This window comes from Empidonax traillii, unplaced genomic scaffold (genome assembly GCF_003031625.1).
Source record: "Empidonax traillii isolate 1590-97213 ecotype Southwest subspecies unplaced genomic scaffold, ASM303162v1 scaffold63:size2014119, whole genome shotgun sequence".
Taxonomy (NCBI): domain Eukaryota; kingdom Metazoa; phylum Chordata; class Aves; order Passeriformes; family Tyrannidae; genus Empidonax; species Empidonax traillii.
In genome coordinates this window covers 1,262,908-1,284,560 of record NW_020955256.1, presented here as the reverse complement: position 1 = coordinate 1,284,560, position 21,653 = coordinate 1,262,908, and the positions used below count along the sequence as shown (strand labels likewise).

General features: G+C 35.7%; 1 protein-coding gene across 1 annotated transcript in view; it reads right to left on the bottom strand.

Moving 5' to 3' along the window:
- Positions 1-409: 409 nt before the first annotated feature.
- Positions 410-21,653, bottom strand: part of PACRG (parkin coregulated) — a 221,160-nt gene continuing 199,916 nt past the window's right edge. Inside the window, exon 6 of the mRNA XM_027880022.1 lies at positions 410-865. Within this exon, the coding sequence (XP_027735823.1) occupies positions 711-865 (155 nt within the window). The 3' untranslated portion in view covers positions 410-710. The remainder of the gene's footprint in view (positions 866-21,653) is intronic.

The window sequence follows — 21,653 nt, the reverse complement described above, 5'->3', positions numbered from 1 at the left end:
TACTTTATGTACCCTATATCTTCTATCTGGTTTATTAAAGTTTTTTCTGGGCTTCTTTTCTTCAAAACTGTGATTGTGCCTTATGTTCAACAAGAGGAACCCAAGTTCCATGAAAGGTTAACACCTGTAAGCCAAGAACAGAGCGTGTAAGAAACCTGGATTAATTTAATGACAGTGCTTTATAATGAACGATATAAATTTTCCTGCTGCAATTGTTATATACATTCAACAGTTTTATTGTATGTCAGTACACATTATTCGGCACAGCTGCTAGAGAGGCACTGCTGAACTGGTGTTTCTCTTCCATGACAAACACCTATTAAGCAGTCAGCATAAACTCTTCTTGTTACAGCCTCTGACATCACCCTCAGGGCAAGCGGACACAGAACAGCAATTGCTGAATCGCGTATGAAAATTATAGTTTTATTGTCTATACAAGTGAAGGTTTAACTCAGATTCCTGCTCGAGTCAGCTCTGTTATAAAGGAGTGATTCTTTCAGGGAACAAACAAGCACAGTACACCATTGTAATCAAAGGAACAGACACTATTTATGTATTGGAAAGCCTCGTTCACAATAGTGCTAATGCCCCAGAAGCCACTATTTTAGCAGCTGTAGAGAAAATAAAGCATGACTAACAAGATGCCATACAGAGTCAGATACAGTTTTTTTAGCACACAGATGGAATCATCCCATTTAATATAATTCAGTTTAAAGGCATGACCCATAAGTGGGAACCATGTATTTAATGTTTATATAAGCATTTTCTCCACCGTAGCGTTCAAAGGCTTCCAGTGTCTCTTGAATGAGAACTCCAATATTTTCACGCTTCTGCTGGCTGTATTCTATTCCATCACCTAAATTAACTGGTTAATAAAAGACAAAAAAAAAATATATTTAAAGACTTATACTTCGAAATAATGACATAGGAAACTGCAATTGCTGGTTAGTCATTGTGTCTCTATTAAAAACTTTGTTTTGTGACATGAAACAGAGCTGAATTTGAAAACAGAATGGCTTTGGTACCTCTTTAAGGTTCTGCTCAGGCTCCAGTTTTATATGCCTTCAAAATTCATGTATGCATTACTTTAGTATCTAAGAAAAAATCCTAATAAAAATAAAGAAAACACATTCTTTTATAAGATAAATATGGACCCTTTTACACAGTTAATCTCTTAAAGCCATTTCTTCTTTATTTCTAACATTGCTTATTTAAGACAAAATTCAACTGCCAGATGCATAAGCGCTTGTCTACAAAACATGATTTAATCTAGACTTGTTATGGTTTGAAATCTTAAAAAGCTATAGGTTTGGGATTGCTCCCTGTTAGGCATCATATTCAGATACTTTTTTTTTTCTCTAATAGAGAGAATTGGAGAATAACAGGGTACTCATTAAATTTCTGCTTCCTGAAAAATGTGTAAAAGTAAGTCAATGTCAAAAGGAAAAATTATTGCAGCCCTCAGATACAGTAGCATTTAGTGCTGCTTTCTCTACCATGGACTAGCAAGGGTGACACATGATCATACACACAGAGCATAATTCTTTAAAAATCAGTGTGAACAACTGTGACAACAAAGCAAGAACAATAAGAAATAACTTCAACTGTCAAGATGCTAAGAGATTTAAAGGAAGAAAACATAATTCATTCAGTTTTAAAACAATATTCTGCAAAGTATCTGAATATATATTCCAAGAGGTATATGAAAAATAATTCGGGAGGAGCACATCGTACTCAGATGGTGTACGTAACATGTGGCGTAGTGGCCAGGCGGGGCAGCTGTCACGCTGCTGCAAGGTAACCCACATGCAAGCAGCCAGTGGGCTCACTGTAGGCAGCAGGGACAAAATGCCCATAAGAAACATTTAAAATTTCACACAACACTGCTTGCTCATCGACACTCTCAGCTTGCCAGCGAAAGACAGGCTTGTCAAGACAACACAACCAACTCCTCAGGTTTTGCTGCCTTTCACATTAGAAACACGGCACACAAGGGCGAGGGTAGATTTTGCTCCCACTGCTGCCTCCAGATGCCCTGGTCGATGAGACATGGATGGACAACTGCACACATCCTCATATCCTGTCCCAGATCTAAGGCCAAGGCTCTGAGTTTAAAGCCTGTGACTTTGTTACCAGTAAGAACTGCAGCACCATGCTCATGAAAAAAGAGGTGGTGAACATGGATAAAAATCATCCTTTTGCTGAATTTTCCTGTAATATATCTGATTGCACTCCAAGTTAATTATGTGTACATCAGTTTTTCAAATTGCTTACACATATTTATGTCACTTTGCTTTTTATGAAATGGTTACACAAATACAGATGTGACATACAAGGGCTGCGCTTCTGAGTGGAAAGGTGGTAATTTTTTTTAATTATGATTACTTTTAAGCACACAAATATTTTTTAATACATTAACTTTTAATTTCACTGACATAAGAATTCAGAGTTGTGACATCAAAATTTATTACAATAAATTTACTATAATGTTAAAAATAACAGATTATGAGAGTGCATAAAAAGCACCAAAAGATATTAAAAAAAGGATTGGCTTTTACAAAATGGGAAAAGAAAAGCACATTACAATTGAGTGCAATTGCGAGTAAACATGGCTTGCTCTTGCAGAAAACAACTGAGATAACTGTGCCTCATCACCTACCTTGCATGCACGCTGCCAGCACTCCCCAGAACACCTGGAGGTATTTCTGATTTCACCAGTTTGAGCAAAGGAAACCCTGAACCTTGACCTAAGTCTTGGCAAATATGTAAAGGAATTACTGACTTTCCAACCATATGTCTATTATCTGTAATTTTAAGCCTACACACATGCTCTGCTAATGAGCTTACACAGCTTTCATCATTCTTTCAAAGAAGAAGGAAAAAAATCAGCTGTCTGGAAGCAATGGGGATACATTGCTAAAGAAGTTTGGAGGAAGCCAACAAGGCTCCGTGATAATGCTGGTAGAAGAGGTATTTTCAAGAATTGCACGCTATGGTCTTTATTAGAAAGAAGAGTCTGTACAAAAAATGATGTCTTAGATGCTTGATCAAAAGGTACCTAAGAGATGGAGGCAACGATGAAGGAAATAGTCTGCAAGCAAAGAATGAATGTGTGATGTGCAGACCATCATTACAATTTTTTTTTCCTGCAGACCATCTGTGCTATATGAAGGTTTGTATCCTCAAGGCAGCCATAATTCACACTAATGTCATGACACAAGCTACAGCCAACAATACTAGAAAGGTTATGTCAGCATCGAGGTCACCTGGTAAGTACTGAAATAGCTATCCTATGTAGTTATAGGAATTAACAAATCTTTCAGACAAAAAAGATAATCATTAACCCAAGAGGACAACATCCATTACTTGGATGAGTCAGAATGATCTGCACCTAAGGGTAAATATCTACTCATAATAATAATGATGATTAGTTGGAAAAAAATAGCCACTGAAGTATAGCAGACTCAGTGTGCCCTTCTCTGGTTTGACTTTATCTTCAAGTTAGTTTGCTTGAGAAGCCAGCTTCGTCAGCCACAAAAATATTGCACGGGACAAAAGTGTGAACATGGATCTGATTCAAGCTTTTTATGAAATTGTCGTTTGTGAGGAAGAATAAATCAACATGAAAATCCTAGGAAGCACATTTGTCATATCTTTGCCTCAAAGTGAAACGTATGGCAAATTCAGCAGTCACCAAGACAGAACAAAAGATATTTCTGTGTTTAGAAGAAATGCACTGAAGGACTACTAACAGATCTGGAGGATTACAATTAGGAAAAGATCTCATTTTCCCTTCCTAGACCAAAAAGTTCCCAATCTCCCAAATCACACACCAAAGGTTTTATGGTCCTTAAAGTGAAGTGAAGTGAAAGTCTTTGCACCTGTCAGGACCTGTGTTAGCTGATGAAATCACCCAGCACACCAAGCCCAGGAGTGGCACTCCCTGTCCTGACAATGCCAGCTGCTGTAGCCAAGGAAACTCTGCTCAGACCCTCAGGGACTGAACTCAGCATTTGGCAGGGAACAGAGGAGGATTTGAATTTTGCTTTAAAATGTGATTTGTATTTGAGTTTAGACATGCTTCTATTAATGATTCAGGATATTAAAGAAATTCTGTGTTATTTGTATTCCATCTAATTTCATTTTAAAATTTCATTAGGGTAATGCTACAAATATAAACTTTTATTGGAATAAAGAAGGACAAGCCAGTTTCTCCCAATGCACTAAGAGCCCAGTACGGCAGTTTTGAAGTTCTGGAGTGGACAAGAAGGGTAAAACAACCCTTAAAGCTCAGTCAGATCTATTCTTAACTCTGAACATTTGTTAGCATCTGAAAGTGTCCGAGACATTCTTTCAGTTTATTAGATTTGACTTCAAGGTAGACCAGATTTCAAAAAGAAGGTTTTTTAATCCCCCAAATATGTTGCTTGTAAGTATTTCACAGATATATTCGGTCTTGGTGGTGATTGCTCCAAAGGGTTCTGCTTTATGGAAGACATCCATAAATTAAAACCAAGGTTTTCATGTACCTGTTGTTGACGGGATGTCATAGATCTTGGGATATTATATTTTTCCCATGTGTTAAATATCTGAGGAATGCGTAGTATTGGAGGACAAAATAATACTTAAAAGAGATTTCTGAAGAGACCGTGAAGATAGCCCTATGTCCTCAACTTAGGCAACATTTTTAATCAAATTATAACTCAAAGGCTATTCCTTTATTCTTTAATGATGAAAGTGATACTTTATTGATTTTAAGAGCATATAGGCCCACACATATATTCTGACTTGTTGTCTTGGAACTGTTGTCTAAAATGATTCTTAGCAGAAATTTTTGAAGTACTACTAGTTAACAACAAAGACCTCCTATATAATGGCTTTAGGGTTTTTTCATAGTTGTTTAGTTTTTTCTGGTTTGTACACAAATCAGTAAAACTACTTGGAAAGACAGGCATTATTACTCCCTCTTTGAATCTTAAGAAACAAAGATACTGAGAGGTAAAGTGACTTGTTCCAAGTCATGGAAGGTATCAGTTACAAACCACGATTTTCAACTTTTTATTGCCGATGATGAAAGTTCTATTCACAGTAAAATACAACTATGATTAAAACCAGTTTTTAGTGGTTCTGTTCATACTAGTCCAACCAACATGTATTTTCAGCAATTATAATGTTTACAGTAATGCAACATGGTAACCCGAATGTTACTTCAAAACAAAAAAAGCTAGCTGCAATGAGATTGAGCCTGACACAGAACAAAATGCAATTAAGAAGGACAAACTATCATTAAAAATTTTTGAGAAAAATTTCAGAACTTTTTTTTCCTTCTGGGAGTCATCACCAATAACAAGAAATAAACAGAAACTGATTTCAGCTATAGATTGACAGGCTTCTCTGTCAGGGGTCACACCATGTAAGTTCAGAGCTCATGTACAGTTCAGAGCTTAGTTTTTTAAAGTCTTCTTGTTAGGAAAAGTTTAATTGCCATAGAAGGTGTTGGCTTATTGACTGGAGTGGAAAATGAAAGCTCCTGATGAGTCATTGCGGGGAGAGGGAGGAAGGCTCCTTTGCACCACTCTAATCACTGTGACTCAGAACTGTGCTTTGAAATTGTCAGGTCCAGGAAGGATGAGGTAGTTCGGTCTCCCTGTGCATTTGATTGAAAGTTTGTGAAAAGTCACAGATAAGACTCTAAACCCCTCCTGTCTGCTAAGAAACAGTGGGACATTTCCAGTTCATTTCATTCAGGGCAAGGAAGAGACATCAAGAGGTTACAGCTTCTGGTTGTTACTAACCCAGACAGAGAACTCCATGTTCCCTTCCTGAAGGCTCAGAGCAATGTGAACATCACTTCTACGTGTTCTTAGGATACATCTAGATTATGTACACAGGGAAGTTCAAACTGGTCTCATGCAGGCTGCTCTCAAAGCCAGAGTGTTAGAAAGGAGAGTTAATAAATTTATGCTGGAAGGAACCTCTGAGCCATCTGGTCCAAATGCTCTGCTCTAAGTCAGCTCCATTTCCAAAGCCAGATCAGGTTGCTCAGGGTAGAATATCTGCAGTTGCTGAGCACAGAGTAATCACAGAATGAGAAATGGTGCTGAGATCCCCTTGGACTGGTAGAGCTTTTCACCAGCCATTTCAAATGGGATGAAAAGAAGTGCTACTCCTTAAATATGAAAATGCATTTCATGAAGAAGGGTTTGCTGAAGTTACAAATGTCATATGGAGAATTATTATGTGTTTTGATACAAAAAAAAAATCTAAACTTTTGGCATAGTAACAGAGAACAACATATATAACACTGTTTTTGGAAGCTTAATCATATACCAAAGAAAGAGGCACAGATTTGGCTGAAAAATTAATAAAATTTCATTTGCACCCTGACATGAAACCATGAACATAATTAAAAAAATAACATCTATCTTTCAAAGCACTTTAAAACATTAAAGTTGATCACATGACTATAACTTGAAGAAGGCCAAATCTTTGAATAGGCACAGGCCTGTTTTTTGACACTATCAACACTAAGAGTTCCTTGTCTCTTACTTTACTTGGCTCTTTCTTCTATTTTTCATCACTAGTGCTGAGTGTTTGTCACTTTACAATGCTACAGTACTGCAGAGATTGCAGGAGAATGTTTCAATCCAAGAAGAGAGCATGTATGCTTGGAATTTAAAAAGACTACTAATACAGAGACACTTCAGCCCATCATGTCTCAGAAAAGATTTTTTTAATTCTCATTGAAGGCACTTTGCTTTGACACAAAATATAGATTCTTCCTATAGTTATCTTCCATATGCAGCTATTTCATAAATTAGCATTTATTGTACAATGTAAGTGCTGTTACTATAAATACTATTCAGAAAGTCAACAAGTCAGTAAGTAGAGGAAGTGCTCTGATTGGAAAGGAAGCATTTGACTGACTTATGATGTTTTACTAACAATGTAAGCCTACGAGAGATAGCTACAACTACTTGTAAATTGCCGCAGTGCAAAAAACCACCAAAACAAACCCAAACCCAACAAACCAAAAAACCCAACTGAAAATGAGCCAAGACAGCAGCTGTTATCGCAGTTCTCCATTTCCAGGAAATGTTAGCAATATCAGATGAAATCCTTTCTAATCCCAGGCTTTTTTTTTTTTTTTCTTTCCCTTCTTTTTTTTTTCTTTTCTTTTTAAATAGAAGTACAAAAATGAAAAACAAATCACAGCTTCTGTAACAAAATTTATTAGCAAGCATGTCTGACCAAGGAGGTAGAAAATAAGAGATTATTGTGGGTTTTTTCCTCTGTAAGTACTTAAACTTCTCCAATTAATTTAGACTTTGAAGTTTGCCTATGCTTCTGCTGCAGATCAATATCAAACAAAGTAGAGTTAAATAATCTTACATAAACAGCGTGCTCAACAGGGGAATGGAATCTGGAGTCTGAGATCTCTGTGGCCTCGGTACTCTGTTTAGTATTGCAAAACAATATATTAGTTACAAATCATGCTTAAAGTGCAACAAGAGTTGCATCAGTTGTGTGAATCTAATGTTCTTCCAGTAGCTTTGCATGTATATAAGCTATTACAACATAAATAATATTTTTTAGTTGGAAATCATGTTTGTGAGTGCAAAATTTGCATAACTTTTCTGGACTGATGTGAAATAACATTTGTTCATCCCATTAATTCCTCATCCAAATAAAGCATCATTAATGCAAAAGGAATTAAACCATGAAAAAACAAATCTTTGCATGTGTGTGGAATAAACATAATTCATTTTTTTAAGTAATTCAAAGTGACAAACCTGAAAGTCCCCAAATGCTTTAAAGATTGCTGATTTCAGTATGAAATGTAGTCCTAAACCAGCCAATTTTTGACACTGAGTTACATACATGCTCAAACACAAGATGCTTAATAATCCATCCTCCTTCCCCCAATGGAAGTTTTTATTAATGTAACCAAAATGCTCTTAAGGGAAAGCCCTAGGTTTTTCTTTACAAGCAAAAAGCTCTTTAATTCATTACTTTGTGTTAATAATGTTGATATGTTTGTACATCTGCCATGTACTAATGGAAATGGTTGTATCTAGTTTCAGCATTCAAAATCATTACCATTTAAGGAGCCTCTCTGGCCTAGCTTGTCCATCAAAAATTTGGCAACTAAATGACTTCAATGACTGCTTTTATAACTTTGTGACAGAAGGATGAGGCCTTTATTGTCACTGGAATTTTCACCCCAACATGAGGAAAAACTTCTTTACCTTGAGTGTGTCAGAGCACTGGAACAGGCTGCCCACGGTGGAGTCTCCCTGTCTGGAGGCATTCAAATCCCACCTGGACACGTTCTCGTGTCACCTGCTCTAGGTGACCCTGCCTTGGCAGGGGTGTTAGACTACGTGATCTCCAGAGGTCCCTTCCAATCCTAACAATTCTGTGATTCTATGGAATGCAACCATACAAAATTAGGTCAAGATATTCAAAATTTCCCATCGAAATTATAGGAGCAAGTTGTTAGATATGCCTATAGATTGCTGGATATGCATGAAGTTGCCAGTTTTCTAGTTTTACTGTTCCCTAATTAAGTTAAATAAGTGAGAAACTGAAGTAAACAGAAGATGTTTTAGCAGTGATTTGAGAAGGGACAAGGAGATGAAAGCTATGAATGACTGTGTGGATTTGCCAAGATTTCTTTCATTGCTGTAGGACAAGGACAGAATTTATGCAGTTTAAAGGACAGCTAGCATTGAAACTGGAATGTGCTATTTTATCCTCAAGCCAGATAGAAAGGAACACCCCACTCCCCAGATATCAGTATTATAAGTGTTAGGATATCTCCTTCTGGTGTTTATGTTTTTGTAAGATGTAGATATGTATTTTAATAAATTGAGTAATCTGGTTACTGTTCCTTTCTGAGTTTTTCCTGTTGGCTCAATGCATATCATGGATTAAAAAACTAAAAACACCCCCCCCCCCAAAAAAAAAACCTTCCTAAAATATGAATTTACTTTCTTTTTATGAAGAACATAAAGGACACAAAAAAATACCTATCAAAGCTAGTTAACAGCTATTCATTTTATATTAAGAAAAGCATACATTTGAATCTATAACATGTTTTCAAGCAAACAGAGAAGCCAATTTTTATACAACTAAAATGTATTATGACGAGTAGTCTTTACTTACAGGAATGTAAAACAGATAAAAAGAAAAAGGAAATTGCGTCCCCTAGGTGTGGTATTTCTGCAGATTCACAGCTTTGAATTGTGTAAGCTGAAGCCTTTTGAAAGCAATGTAGAAACTGCACATACACCACATGCAGACTGATTTTTACTTTTTTTTAATGTGACGAAAGATAAGTGAATAAGAACCATTTCATTAGTGCCTCTTAGCTGGAAAACACTCAACCTTCTTGTCTAAATTATACCTGTACAGAAGGTGACAGAAGATATTCACATGTTTTTTCAGTAACCTGACTTAGATCACCTATTGAGATTTAGCAGACTGACATACTCCATTTATACACAACAAAACCTTTTGTTACTTATGCAACTTTTTTAAGATTACTTCCTTTACCATCCAATATAAAATCATTATTTACTATGCCACTGTAGATATCATAGACCCTTGAATGTGTTTATTAAAATGTACTCCTAACTTTTGCACAAAGGGATCACAGTGTTATTAAAACATAAGCATTTTAGTGATGCCTAAATAAAATTGTTTGTGCCAAAGAGGCAATTGCATACAATAAGTGTGTATAAAAGCAATAGTATGGGAAAGGATTAGCAATTTTTTAAGATAAAACTAGTATTCACATATATTACAATATTGTAAGAGAAAATGATTTTTAATATATAAACACCTATATTTATTTTATTGTGCTTTATTATGTTTCTTCATTGTTTTAAGAAAATGGTGTTGTTCCAGTAAAAATTATTAATGTGGCGTCTTTTTTCCCATTCCAGGTAGTATTTTTCCTGACAAAAATAAAAAGCAATCACAGATCCTAGCTATAGGACAAAGAATTAAGAATATATTTTTCTGATTTCTGGTGTTCATGACACAATTTTACTGTTGGTATGTATGAATATAGGAAAAAACATCACTCTTACTTGCATTGCTTACACCTCAAGAATTGCAATCATCCCTAAGCACATAATCTCTTAAGACTGTACTTGTTTTCACACATTTGCTGAAGAAAAAGACCTTTAAACATCTATTCTGGAACTACATGTGGAAGTAAAAATGGCTTTTCTGTGAGCAAACAGGATAAATGACGTGCTCAGCGTAGTGAACTGGAGCTCAGTTAACACTGATCATACAAGTGACATAACATAGAGAACATCCAACTGCTAACAATGCAGCACTTCTAGTTCAGTCTGTAATACTTTTCTTAATATCCTTTCACTTCATTACAAAAGCAGTGAACCTGAACAGTCATGTTTGAAAAAAAATCTTTGCTTCTCAGGTGAGTTTGTGGTTATTTATCTGAAACTGCTGCACATATGTTTCTGTAGGTTGATGGCAGTGAACTAGTTACAGCAATTTCATCTGCTGTGCAGTGGTCATTTGAGTGTCTTCTATCCTGACATGCTGCTGTGACAGTGCTTTCAAGCATGGAATTAGAAATTTGTAAATTTTTTTTGCTCCAGCCAATCCTGGCAAATATGACCATTTCAGTTCTCTAACATAGCTAAAGCATGCTACATTTTGAAACTGCAATCTTAATTTTTTGCTCACCATTCACACGTCTTATTGCCCTTCCAGCCCTTGTGCCTGACAAGTCTACGACTGTTCAGCTTCAGAAGGAAACAGCTCATACACACACACACATGAGCATGTCAGGACAGCAAGGAAGAGATAAGAGAAGGAAAAAGTTATATGGCTGACTGCTCTTGGTCAACTGTGGCCAGCCTAGAGCTTTGTAACACCCAAGAAAACGTTACATAGCGCAGCAGTGCACAATGTGTTTGAGTACTTGAAGTTTGCATTTTCATGTATTATAATGCAGAACAAAAGCAAAAAGCTGTCAAGAAAATTCTTCCCTGGCAATTTAAATATGCTTTCTCACACTTGGGTGATCTGAGAGTACATGCACACATTATAGTCAGCTTTACATTGATAACAATGAAATGTCCATTCCTATGAAGGAATGTCATAAGGGGGCCTTTCTGATAAATCCAGAACACCTTGAAAAGATAATGTGGAAGTCAGCCTGACTAATATCTAAGTGGGACATATTTCAAGAGTAATATTCTCTTGCAGTTTTCCAGGAATGTTTATTGCTCAGTGGGTAGGGTCAGTCTCCAGAGGAAAGGAAAAAGTAACACCTCACAAAATTCCTTTATCTCTTCTCTTCAGCTGACCACAGATGGCTGTTTCATCTCCTCCGTTTTTTAATGCTAACGGCTGCAGCAAGTTTACAGGTCTCTGATCCAACTCTGCAGCTGCAGTCCTGAATTGGTACCCGTTGAAAGTACTACCTCAAGATGAACAGAAAACTCTGCTTCAGAAAAATATCAGTGAGCATTTAGGGACAACAGCAGCTAGAGCAGAATGATGACTTTTGAAGGAAACTATGTGATGTTATTTTAAGGGAAAAGAATAATATATACTAGTCTCCATAAATTAACGTGAGGTAATTTCTTCCTGATTCCCAAAGGAATGTTATCACTGAATGGATATATCTGGAAAGGTTCTCCTGCATTACTTGTCCCAACACAACCAAAGTGCTTGACTGATAAGTAAAATAGACATTTCTTGTCCCAGGGAGAAGAATGTGGACATTGGAGGAGTAGAAGACAAATAAAAGCTGGAGGAAGAGAAGCCAAGGACATTCCTTTTGCTAGTTAATTTTTCTAAGTATGCTTCATAAAGGTTTTAATTTATATGAATATATGCATTATGGGTTAGCATAATTATTCCCTAGTGTAATTTAAAATATCCCAGTGGATGCCAACTGACAAGTTACATCTGAGCCTGTTGACTTTCCACTGTTATTTTGTAGCAAAACATGGTGATAAGGTAAATAGGCTTATCTGCACATCTGTAGCTAGAACCCAATATCTTTGCTTTACAGTTACGAGCAAGAATTTTGCCAACTTACAAGTCTGCTCTGGGAAATGATTAGAACGGAATGTCCACAATATTAACGTAAACATAGGACTCTTTCAGAAGTGCGCTATCAGCTTACCTATTGACTTTATATGATGGAGGAGGTGAACTGAAGCTGTTATTAGTCCATGAGAAGAGAGGTACCAACAGCCTTCCAGTGCTTGACACCTCTCCTTTTACCTTCTTTTCTTTTAATCATATGAATAAGAAGAAAAAAGAGTAATACAGAAATCTCTTGTTGGTTTGGTAATATGTTCATTTTAGAGAGGCATAAGCTTTCCTCTCTACTTAATATCAAAAAATGCAGGAAAGTCAATAAGTCATTTTAGGCATGCTTGTTAGCAGATCTAGTGCCTCAGCCATCTGCCTTAACAGCTCCTGAAACTGCTGATAGTTTTCTGGAAGAGATTATAACCACTGTCACTGAATCCTCAGAAGACATTGAAGAAGTCAGGCTAATATCAGTTTATTTACATATCCTCACTCTTGAAACATATCTATATCTAGCAGCTCAGAAAGGCTTAAACAGGGGTCATGGTTCTAGCTCTGTAGGGGAAATGGTACAATAAGATAAGAACTTGATTTTATAGGAAAGGAACAATAATAGCACAATTTCCACAATTTTAGCTAACAGACTGACTTAACTTCACTTGTCCATGGAAGACAATGTGAAAACAGTCAGGCAGAATCAGAGATACAGGGCAGGAGACAACACTGTGATATAAATCTTTTAGAATGGAGATTTCAGACCAAGTTAGAAGTTGCACCACTTAATATCTGTCACATGGGTTCTGCAGGAGACTCTGTAAGGCTGCATTAGATTTACCTCATGGCATACAGTAGGAGTTAAGTTCCCAAGAACAGTGTCCAAGTGAGTGAAAGGCTGATCAGTGAGCCTCACAGAGGCAGCCAATGGGGAACAGGGAGCAGAACAGTGTCTAAAATACAATTTTTCTCTGAGACTTAAATACTTGCATCTAGTGTGGAGCTATAGCTCAGAAGTTTTTCTGATGGTAGATAGCTATTGCCATTCCTTCTGGGTGAGACTGAATGACTTCTTTAAAAGCAAGTTGTGCCACAAGACAATAATGATACCTGCTTCCCATGGATGTGTGCTGGTTTTGCCCTATATTTGTTTCCCACAAGTTCTACCAGCCATGGCAGTATAAACTAAGGCATGTTTTGACGCATTCTATCTGCTGTATACCCTACCAAGAGTTCTCTCATCACAGGCACAAATTTGGACCTCTCCTCTCCACCCAGATGCTGATTTTTTCAGAAACTCTGCCCCTTTTCCAGTTTGACTGACTTTGGACAATGAGTTTAAAAGTTATGTGAGTTGAGGGGAGGAGGGCCAGGGAGCAGGGAGTGGGGGAAGATTTATAGAACAACCTTGTGACCCATTAAGCCTTGTGTTTTTAGGAGGGCAGGCAAAAAATACATGACCAAGGGCAGCAATGCCTGCCTTAGTTTTTTTTGTTTGAAAACCTAATAGTGAAGCACCCTCCCAGGAAGCAGGAAACAAGCCCAGCCTATGCAGTTTCAAATCTGCATCTTTTGTGATCAGGGAGATTTCACCTAATTATCAAATTAGTTACTTACAGAGAAATGCTCCTGTGACCTTTATGCTTATGATTTGGCAAGAAAGCAGCTGTAGAGACAGACCTTTTGCTAGACTATGAACTTGTGCCAATATTTGCAGAGACACAAAGTTTAGCACCTGAATCCAATTTTCAACAGCTACCTGAGTGGATTGATCCTGAGGCCTTAGCAGTTCCCAAATGCAGGCTGCAGTGAATCAGAACATCTGTACATAAGGCTAGATATTTACATGTCTAAATACATATTTACATGAATATAGTCTACAGTGCCAATTTTTAAGTGTTTTGACTTGAACTAACTTCCTAACAGATGGTTATTCTGAATCTATCTTCATTTACTTATGGCTGTTTATGTTTTTACAGATATAATAAATGATCCAAAGCTTACTCCTTGTCTATTTATTTATATTTTAATAACAGTTAAAGTTACTATTGTACTGTACAATCTATGGAAATTATATAAAGATGATCTTTCTGTGTTGTACTCACAAGACATCCCTCCAAATATTCAAGAAAAAACTTCCATGACCTCAAGACAAAGTGAACAAGCATAAATGAGATGTTAGAATCATGTATACCATTGTAAGCTTAAGCAAGATATTACCATAAAATAGACAAGGCCAAAAAAATCTGAAAGAAAAAAAAAGTAGAGGAGAAAATACAGGAAGATAAGGAAGATATTGAAGTACATGTATCAGAAGCTTCAGAAAATGGAATACAACAAAATTCATGCAGAATTTCTCAATAAGATAATTCTCATGCTAAATAAAATGCAGGTTTTGGTATCATAAGCAGATGTAGGTCTGACTCAGGAAACTGTCATGCAAATGTGTAAGTGGTTACAAAATCGGGACTAAAGTGTGTTTATTTATATCAAAGCATTTCCTAACTAAAGAAGCAAGCATATATAAAGTATTAAGAAATGAAGGGCATAATACCGTTGTCAGCAAATTCATTCCTCACCATGTAAATCAATGTGTTTCAGAAGAGTAAATGAGAGAGGGAGTTAGCTTTCCTCTGCTCACTACAGTGATTAATTAGCTTATTTTCAATAAGAAAAGTACTAGCTATGTTGTTATCTCATAGCTTTTTTTCACAGTATCAACAATACAAGGAAACAATAGCTATCCATTACCCCATAAAAGGAAAAGGCACACATGACCATGAAACACTGTGAGACTTCTGTAAGAAATGTCATGAGAAAGAAGACTTCTCAGCTAAGTTGTATTTGTTTATATGTAAATTGTAATATTGAGGGAAAGCAAAGTTTGCTGTAATAATTTTCTAATATTATTGTGACATGCGTTTTTAATGCATGGCTATAAATACAATTGTCTGAAGAAGATTCAGACTGTAACACCACTGCATTTGTATCAAGAAATCAGATCTGGAAGGAAAGACAAGGAAATTTTCCCACTGAATGATAAAGATGGGTTATTTCCATAAGCCAAATAAATTTTTCAGGAAACATAAACTCAAAAGATTATTGATGTAGAACAGTTTTTATCACATCAGCTGCAGAACTCCACTGGGGAAAACAGAAAGGAGAAGCCCTTAGGCCACATTTTGTGTGACCTAATTCTTTCAAGGGTATGTTTCTGCAAATTTTTAGGAAGTGACAATGCAAATGAACAACAGTTCCCACTGTGATGTTTTCATGGGATCTCTGAATAACCTCACACAGCAGTCTTTGCACCAATACAACAGAACATAGTTTTGTTGTAGAGCTTAATTACTTTTGGATGTAAATGAGCAGAAAAACAATTATCACACACCCAGCAGAAGAAACGGTTATGCTTCTATAAATTTCTGGTATTCTACTGCTGTGATGGTCAATTTAAAGTTTCAGACTATGTGCTTCTGCCAGTTAATGATTAGTCTACTACATTTTGGTGAAATTGCACTCCAGTCAAGGGAAATGAAGTAAAAAGATGAGGGGAAAAAGAAACTAATATTGTTAAAGCCTAATTAGAATAGCAGGGCCAGTACTGGACTTAGCTGTGATGAGGTTGTCTTTCTATTAAATTCAGTACACTGAATTCACAGGGAGAAAGATCAAATGCTATGATTTCATTTTCATGGGTGAAGTGTTAATAGGAGTGGGGATTAACTTCTTCCTCATATAGTAATTTTTTTTTTAATATTAATGTAAATCAGAATGCAATCATTCTTCTCTCTGCAAGTATATTTCGAAAATCTGACATTTTACTTTCAGAAGGATTACTGCCATGCAGCTTATTTTGAAGGAAATCGCATTCCTTTAAAAAAAGAAAAAAATTCATTCCATTGACTTTAGCATCATCAGCAATATCTACCAGAAATTCATTTTAACAGCTTCTTATGTCAGACAACCATTTCTTACTCCTATGGTTTTAATTCATTCTGGTTTGTTTCTAAATGAGTACTTACAGTAAGAGAATGTGTTTCCCTCTCGCAGCTTAAGTTTTTTATTTAACAACTAAAGATCACATTTGAGCTGTAGTAGATAATTAAAAAGTGTTTTAAAACTATAAGTGGATTTTGTATAAAAAGCACCCCAATAAACAATCAAAAAACCAAAAACCAAAAACCCCTAAATGAAAAAAAAAGAACCCCATGAAAAAAACCACAAAAAATCCAAACAAAAAAAGTCCTCCCCCCAAAACCCCAAACCCATACCCTAATATTAAAGTCTGTATTTTTGCTCTAGACCATCTAGGTATCACAATATTTCACTCCTCCTTGAAAAGTGTTAATGGACATTAACAACAGCTTTACTAGCCACATATTCTGAAATATTTAAGGGTTCATGACACATAAACTCACACTTGGTACAATAAGTGTTGATAATAAAACCTGTCTGAATGCCAATAAACACATATGGCAGAGAAATATTACATATTCATCCCCCCACCTACATTTAATACAGAAAGATCCAAAACATATATAATTTAGATAAGGCAGAATAGCATTTTAAATGTAAAAGGTCAGATGCTTGTACTACACATTTTTCATTTTAAACTGTGCACAAAGTCTACCTGCAGACCTTTGAAGCTGATGGGAAACGTGAGCGTTTATTCAGCTGGATCTTTCAGTATTTCATATATAATGCATATGTTCCCTGCAATAGTTGAAATTGACTACTACAAACAAATAGTAGGATGTTGCACACACATCTCAGATATTCTATAAAGCAGACTAAAAATGTGATATAGACATCCTAATGCTTCATAATGTCTATTCAATAGCAACACACATCAATAGAATTTCATACTTGATTTTTTATGAGAACCATAACCTTCCCATTCCTTAATTAGACCATGAATACAAGGATAATCTAAGGAATGCATATAATACCTATATTCTTTTTTCCCCTAATTTTGCTGTTCTGAGGACTTTCTCAAAAATTCTTTCAATAAACATCCTTAACATAAATGCCTACATTGGCAGGAATATTTTCATTGGGGAATAACTGCGATAGTCCATAATCTCTGATGCCAGTACTTCCACCATGTTATTTATCTCTAACATGTGTAATGTTCTCAGCTTTCATCTCATTTCTCACATGAATCAGCTCTTAAGATAGAGCAGCTATACAAATTCAGATTCCAACAAGACAGAAAATGACTTGAGGAGTAGACAGTATTATTTTTAATTTTTCCAGAGCTATCATCTTCCATGCTATCACTTTATACAGACAGATTCTCAAGTTAGCTGGACCATCAAAACAGTCCATTTGGATTGCTTGGCATTCAGTCACAAAATGACCGAACAGTTAAAAATTTTGAAAAAGGCCTTTCCCCACCTGAGGATGACTATAAAGCTGTACCCTACAGTACTACGTTATGATTAGGCCCTGGCTTTTTCACTGAAAATCGCCTGAATGAGTTACTGAAATTTATATTTCTTCAACAGAAGTTCCACAAACACTGACTATTGTTATGCTTTACAATTGCCAGGCCAAAGATGTGGCCTCTATCCCAAATGTGAAAGTCCTGTAAGAAATGCTTTTCCCACGTGCTGCATAGTATATTTCTACATGAGGAGACTGTCATCCTCAGTTGTTCTCTTTTGTATTAATCATGAATCTATCAATCTGAAAAACAAAGCTCATGGGAGCAGAATATAGGCTAATTCAATAAAGAGAACAAAAGATTTCAGATTCCCTGTCAGAGAATATTAGATTGACCACAATTCTCTCAGCTTTCAGAACAAAGCTCAAAACTCACTTCAAGTTAGTATCCTCATAGTCACTATAAAAAGCAGCTTAGAAGAAGAAAATAGGACATGGATCAAGGTGGAAGGGGTGAGGTTAGGAGTAAATGAGATTGCTAAGCTATTGTGAGTCTAATTAGTTTCTGGAAAATACTCAAATCCTATGATAGGTAACTTTAAAAAAGGTGAGAAACACTTTACCCTGGAAAAGTATTTAATGCTGGGAAATGTTGGTTAAATAGAAAATAAGATAGGAGAGTTGGTTGTTTGGTTTAGGGGTTTTATAATTTATAATTAAATAATCACATTAAGTAATAAATGCTTTGTGGTTGTTACCATAATCACAATTGATCGTTTAGTTGTGATGGTTTCTAAAAAGGAAAATGGTTTAAGTTACAAAAATGTGCTATTTAAAATGCATGTGTATAGTACTTTGTAATAAGATATGGATTATAACTGTGTAATTGACATTCAATTAAAAAGCTTTAAATTAAGTAAAGATGGCTGTGTATTGAACTGTTGCATTTTAGTGCAATTCTGTTGGCAAATCAACAGATTGGTCTTGAACTGTATCATCAGGAGTATAGAACTGCATGTTGAAGAGCAGGGTCTGTAATCAGCATGCTCATCTGTCCTATTTCTCAAAAAGTTTAACTACAACTAGCATAAGATGATTTCTTTGGAGTGACAAGCACTTAGATAAGCTGAAGATCTGGCCAGTTCTTTTATTTACAAAAGATGAGGAGTTTTTCCCAAAGATTCATTAATTTATAACTTTCTGAAACAACAACAGAAAAACCAGCTTACCATATTGAAAGCATCTAGCAAAATATATTTGGAATGTTTGGAATTATAATATAGACCCTAAAGAATAACTTATAAGGTGGCATTTAGAGTCCAGTGTTCACTCCAGCTTTATTGACCTAGCAGGAAAGAATTGTTATTTGAATCTTAAAATTGCCAGCACATAGAATGCAGTTTGATTTCATGAAGAAGAATAGAAGTAATAGAGAGAGGGAAAAATGAGATTTTTAGACCTCTAGGTCATGATGTCAATGAGCAGTGTCTGACAGAGCCCACCATTTGATACTATGAGCTTTCTGCGATGGAGATCATTCCTTGGAGTTGTTTAAGTTATAATATTGCCACTAGACCTAATTCACCACACCCCTTGTGAACAAGGAAATGGCAAGACCATCGTCTTAAGGGATGACTGTAAATAATAAAAAGGTGAATCCACTTTTGCTCACAAAGATGAAGCAAATGACTAAAAAAGAGGCATTTTCTATATAAAGTCAAATTCACATCATGGAGATATATATATGTCTTCTATTGTAATCAATGAAGGTGCAAATAGATCTACAAACAATCTTAGACAAGGCATCTACCATTTTAAGCAAAAATAACATTAGTATAATGCACATAATACTAGATACATAGTAAATTGACCTTAGTGCAATTTATAAATTTGGATCTAAATACAAAATGTAGCTATTTGAATAACTATTTGCACTCTGGCTCTACATAGTGACCATCATTTTGCATAATTTTAACAGCATTTGTTATATTTTATTTATTAAAAGAAACAAATGTTATGTTTTAGTTTTCAGAGAAATATTTTCTTACAAGTAACAAACAAGAAAAAAGCAGTCAAAATCATTCTCCTTTACACAAAGTGTTATCAGCTGCAGCATGTGTTTTAAATGCTCCTGAAGAATTGGATGGTTGGGGTTTTTGTAACTTGATACCCTTCATTGCTTCATGCTGAACAATTAAATTGGTTAAATACATTGTCTCTCTGTGAATGAGGAAATAAGAAGCACACTGTCAGCACGTTCGTTAGGTGTAATTCAATTTAGCACAAATGAAATCACATTTCTTCTTCTAAATTTCTTTTCAATCATGGGTTGCATTAAGTGAAGTCTAACAGCCATACAATGGCTATTGTACCATTACATCTCAATAACTTCTTCTACTTCTAATTTCATCATTATAGCATATCCTCTAATATGTTGAAAATGTTTTTTCTAATGAATGTTGTCCTTTTAGTATATTATTTCATAACTTCCATATTTCTGAGTCCCGTGATTGATTAGAATGTGGATTTGAACAAATAAAACACACATATTTTGTTGGCCGCAAACAACTGGTCAAATACAGACAGAAGATGAAAATCAGTACATAAGCCTGGGTATGAAAGGCCCTGAGCATCAGAGAACACCGGCTGCCTACCTCACTTCTACCTTGAGCTGTCATGGGCTTCATATAAAACCCTGAATATGCCGGGGGCTCTTTCTGATGAATATACTAACTAGCATTCACATGCTTCACTTATGAATAAGACCCCACAATAACCTTTCTTTTGTCCTGTCTTTCAGGTGTACAGTGAGCATACTTTGATATTTATGTCAGTGGTCATTTACTTCGTGGGTCTCTAGCTCTGGTTGCAAGTTCCCATTTTTGTCTTAACTAGCATGTACATAAGTTTTTCAGTGAGCTACACTACCACAGAAATATAGTTTGAAATATGCTTTCAAATGAGAAACTACTAATTAACATATAAGTGGGCATTGATACAGTACATGCTGTCAGTAATTTATAAAATCTTTGGCTTTACTATTTAGAAAATGTTCAGTTGAGCTATGGATCTTGATACGCATATTAACTTTTCCAGTTCTTAGTAATATTAATACTTACACATATAATGCCTCTAGGATTGTTAGAAATACATAAGAATAAACACGGTTTAGGGGAAAAAAAAAGCCAAATAAGGCACAGGATCTTCTCTAAAATCAGTCTGCACAAGAAAAAATAATCGTGAAGTATTTTACTCTTTCCAGGCAAGCTCTGGAGGTTAATAAAACACATAAAATTGAGTCACCAGCACAACTGCTCAACCAAACCTAAGTTTTCCAAAAAACATAAGACAAAGATCATCTAAACTTATTTCACAGCTATAGTCACCCACATGATGAAATCACTGGCCTGTACAAGAAGTTAAATCAGCTTCTGGATGAAAGTAGAGTATATTTCAATAATATTATCATGTAACTTTTAGACTTGAACTGGTATGAAGGCAAAGATAAGAGAAGAAACATAACTAGTATGGTGATTTGACACCCTAATCAGATTTTCAGCCCAACAGATGAATGCTGGAAGTCAAAGTGTCCAACTAAAATGTGTTTTTTGGTGTTTTGTCAATTTGTTCACCGTGCAACTTCACCACGTAATTTTCTCCAATTAATTGTGATTGGTAGCTGTATTCAAATAGTCTAGAGCTATATTAGAAGCTGTGTAAAATGAGAAAACTCCAACACCCACATAGAAAGGTAAAGGTGCATGATACTTCTACATTTATCTCCTTTCCACGGTAAACAGCATTTTATCTTTCCAAGAACTGAAATCATACACGAAATAAGAAATGTAAGTAACAAGGACAAATAGTCCTTCCTTCCCCACAAATAACAGTAAAATGAAAGAGTAGGAAGAGGATTGGAAGGAAATGCTGTGTGACAGGTCTTCTGGGAGTTTTCAGGAAGTATGAAGATTATGTACATTTAGGAGGATAAAAAAGATTTCATTTAAACATAACTGATATAAGTTTCAGTTAATAAGGATGATTATTTTGATGTCAGTAGATAAATCTCTTCTTCTGCTGTTTGCAGTGGCCTTCTGCCACTACTAACTTCACTCTCAGTTTACTTCTTTCAGAGAACCAAGGAGCCCATTGATGCAAATAAACTTAATGTGGGCAGATAG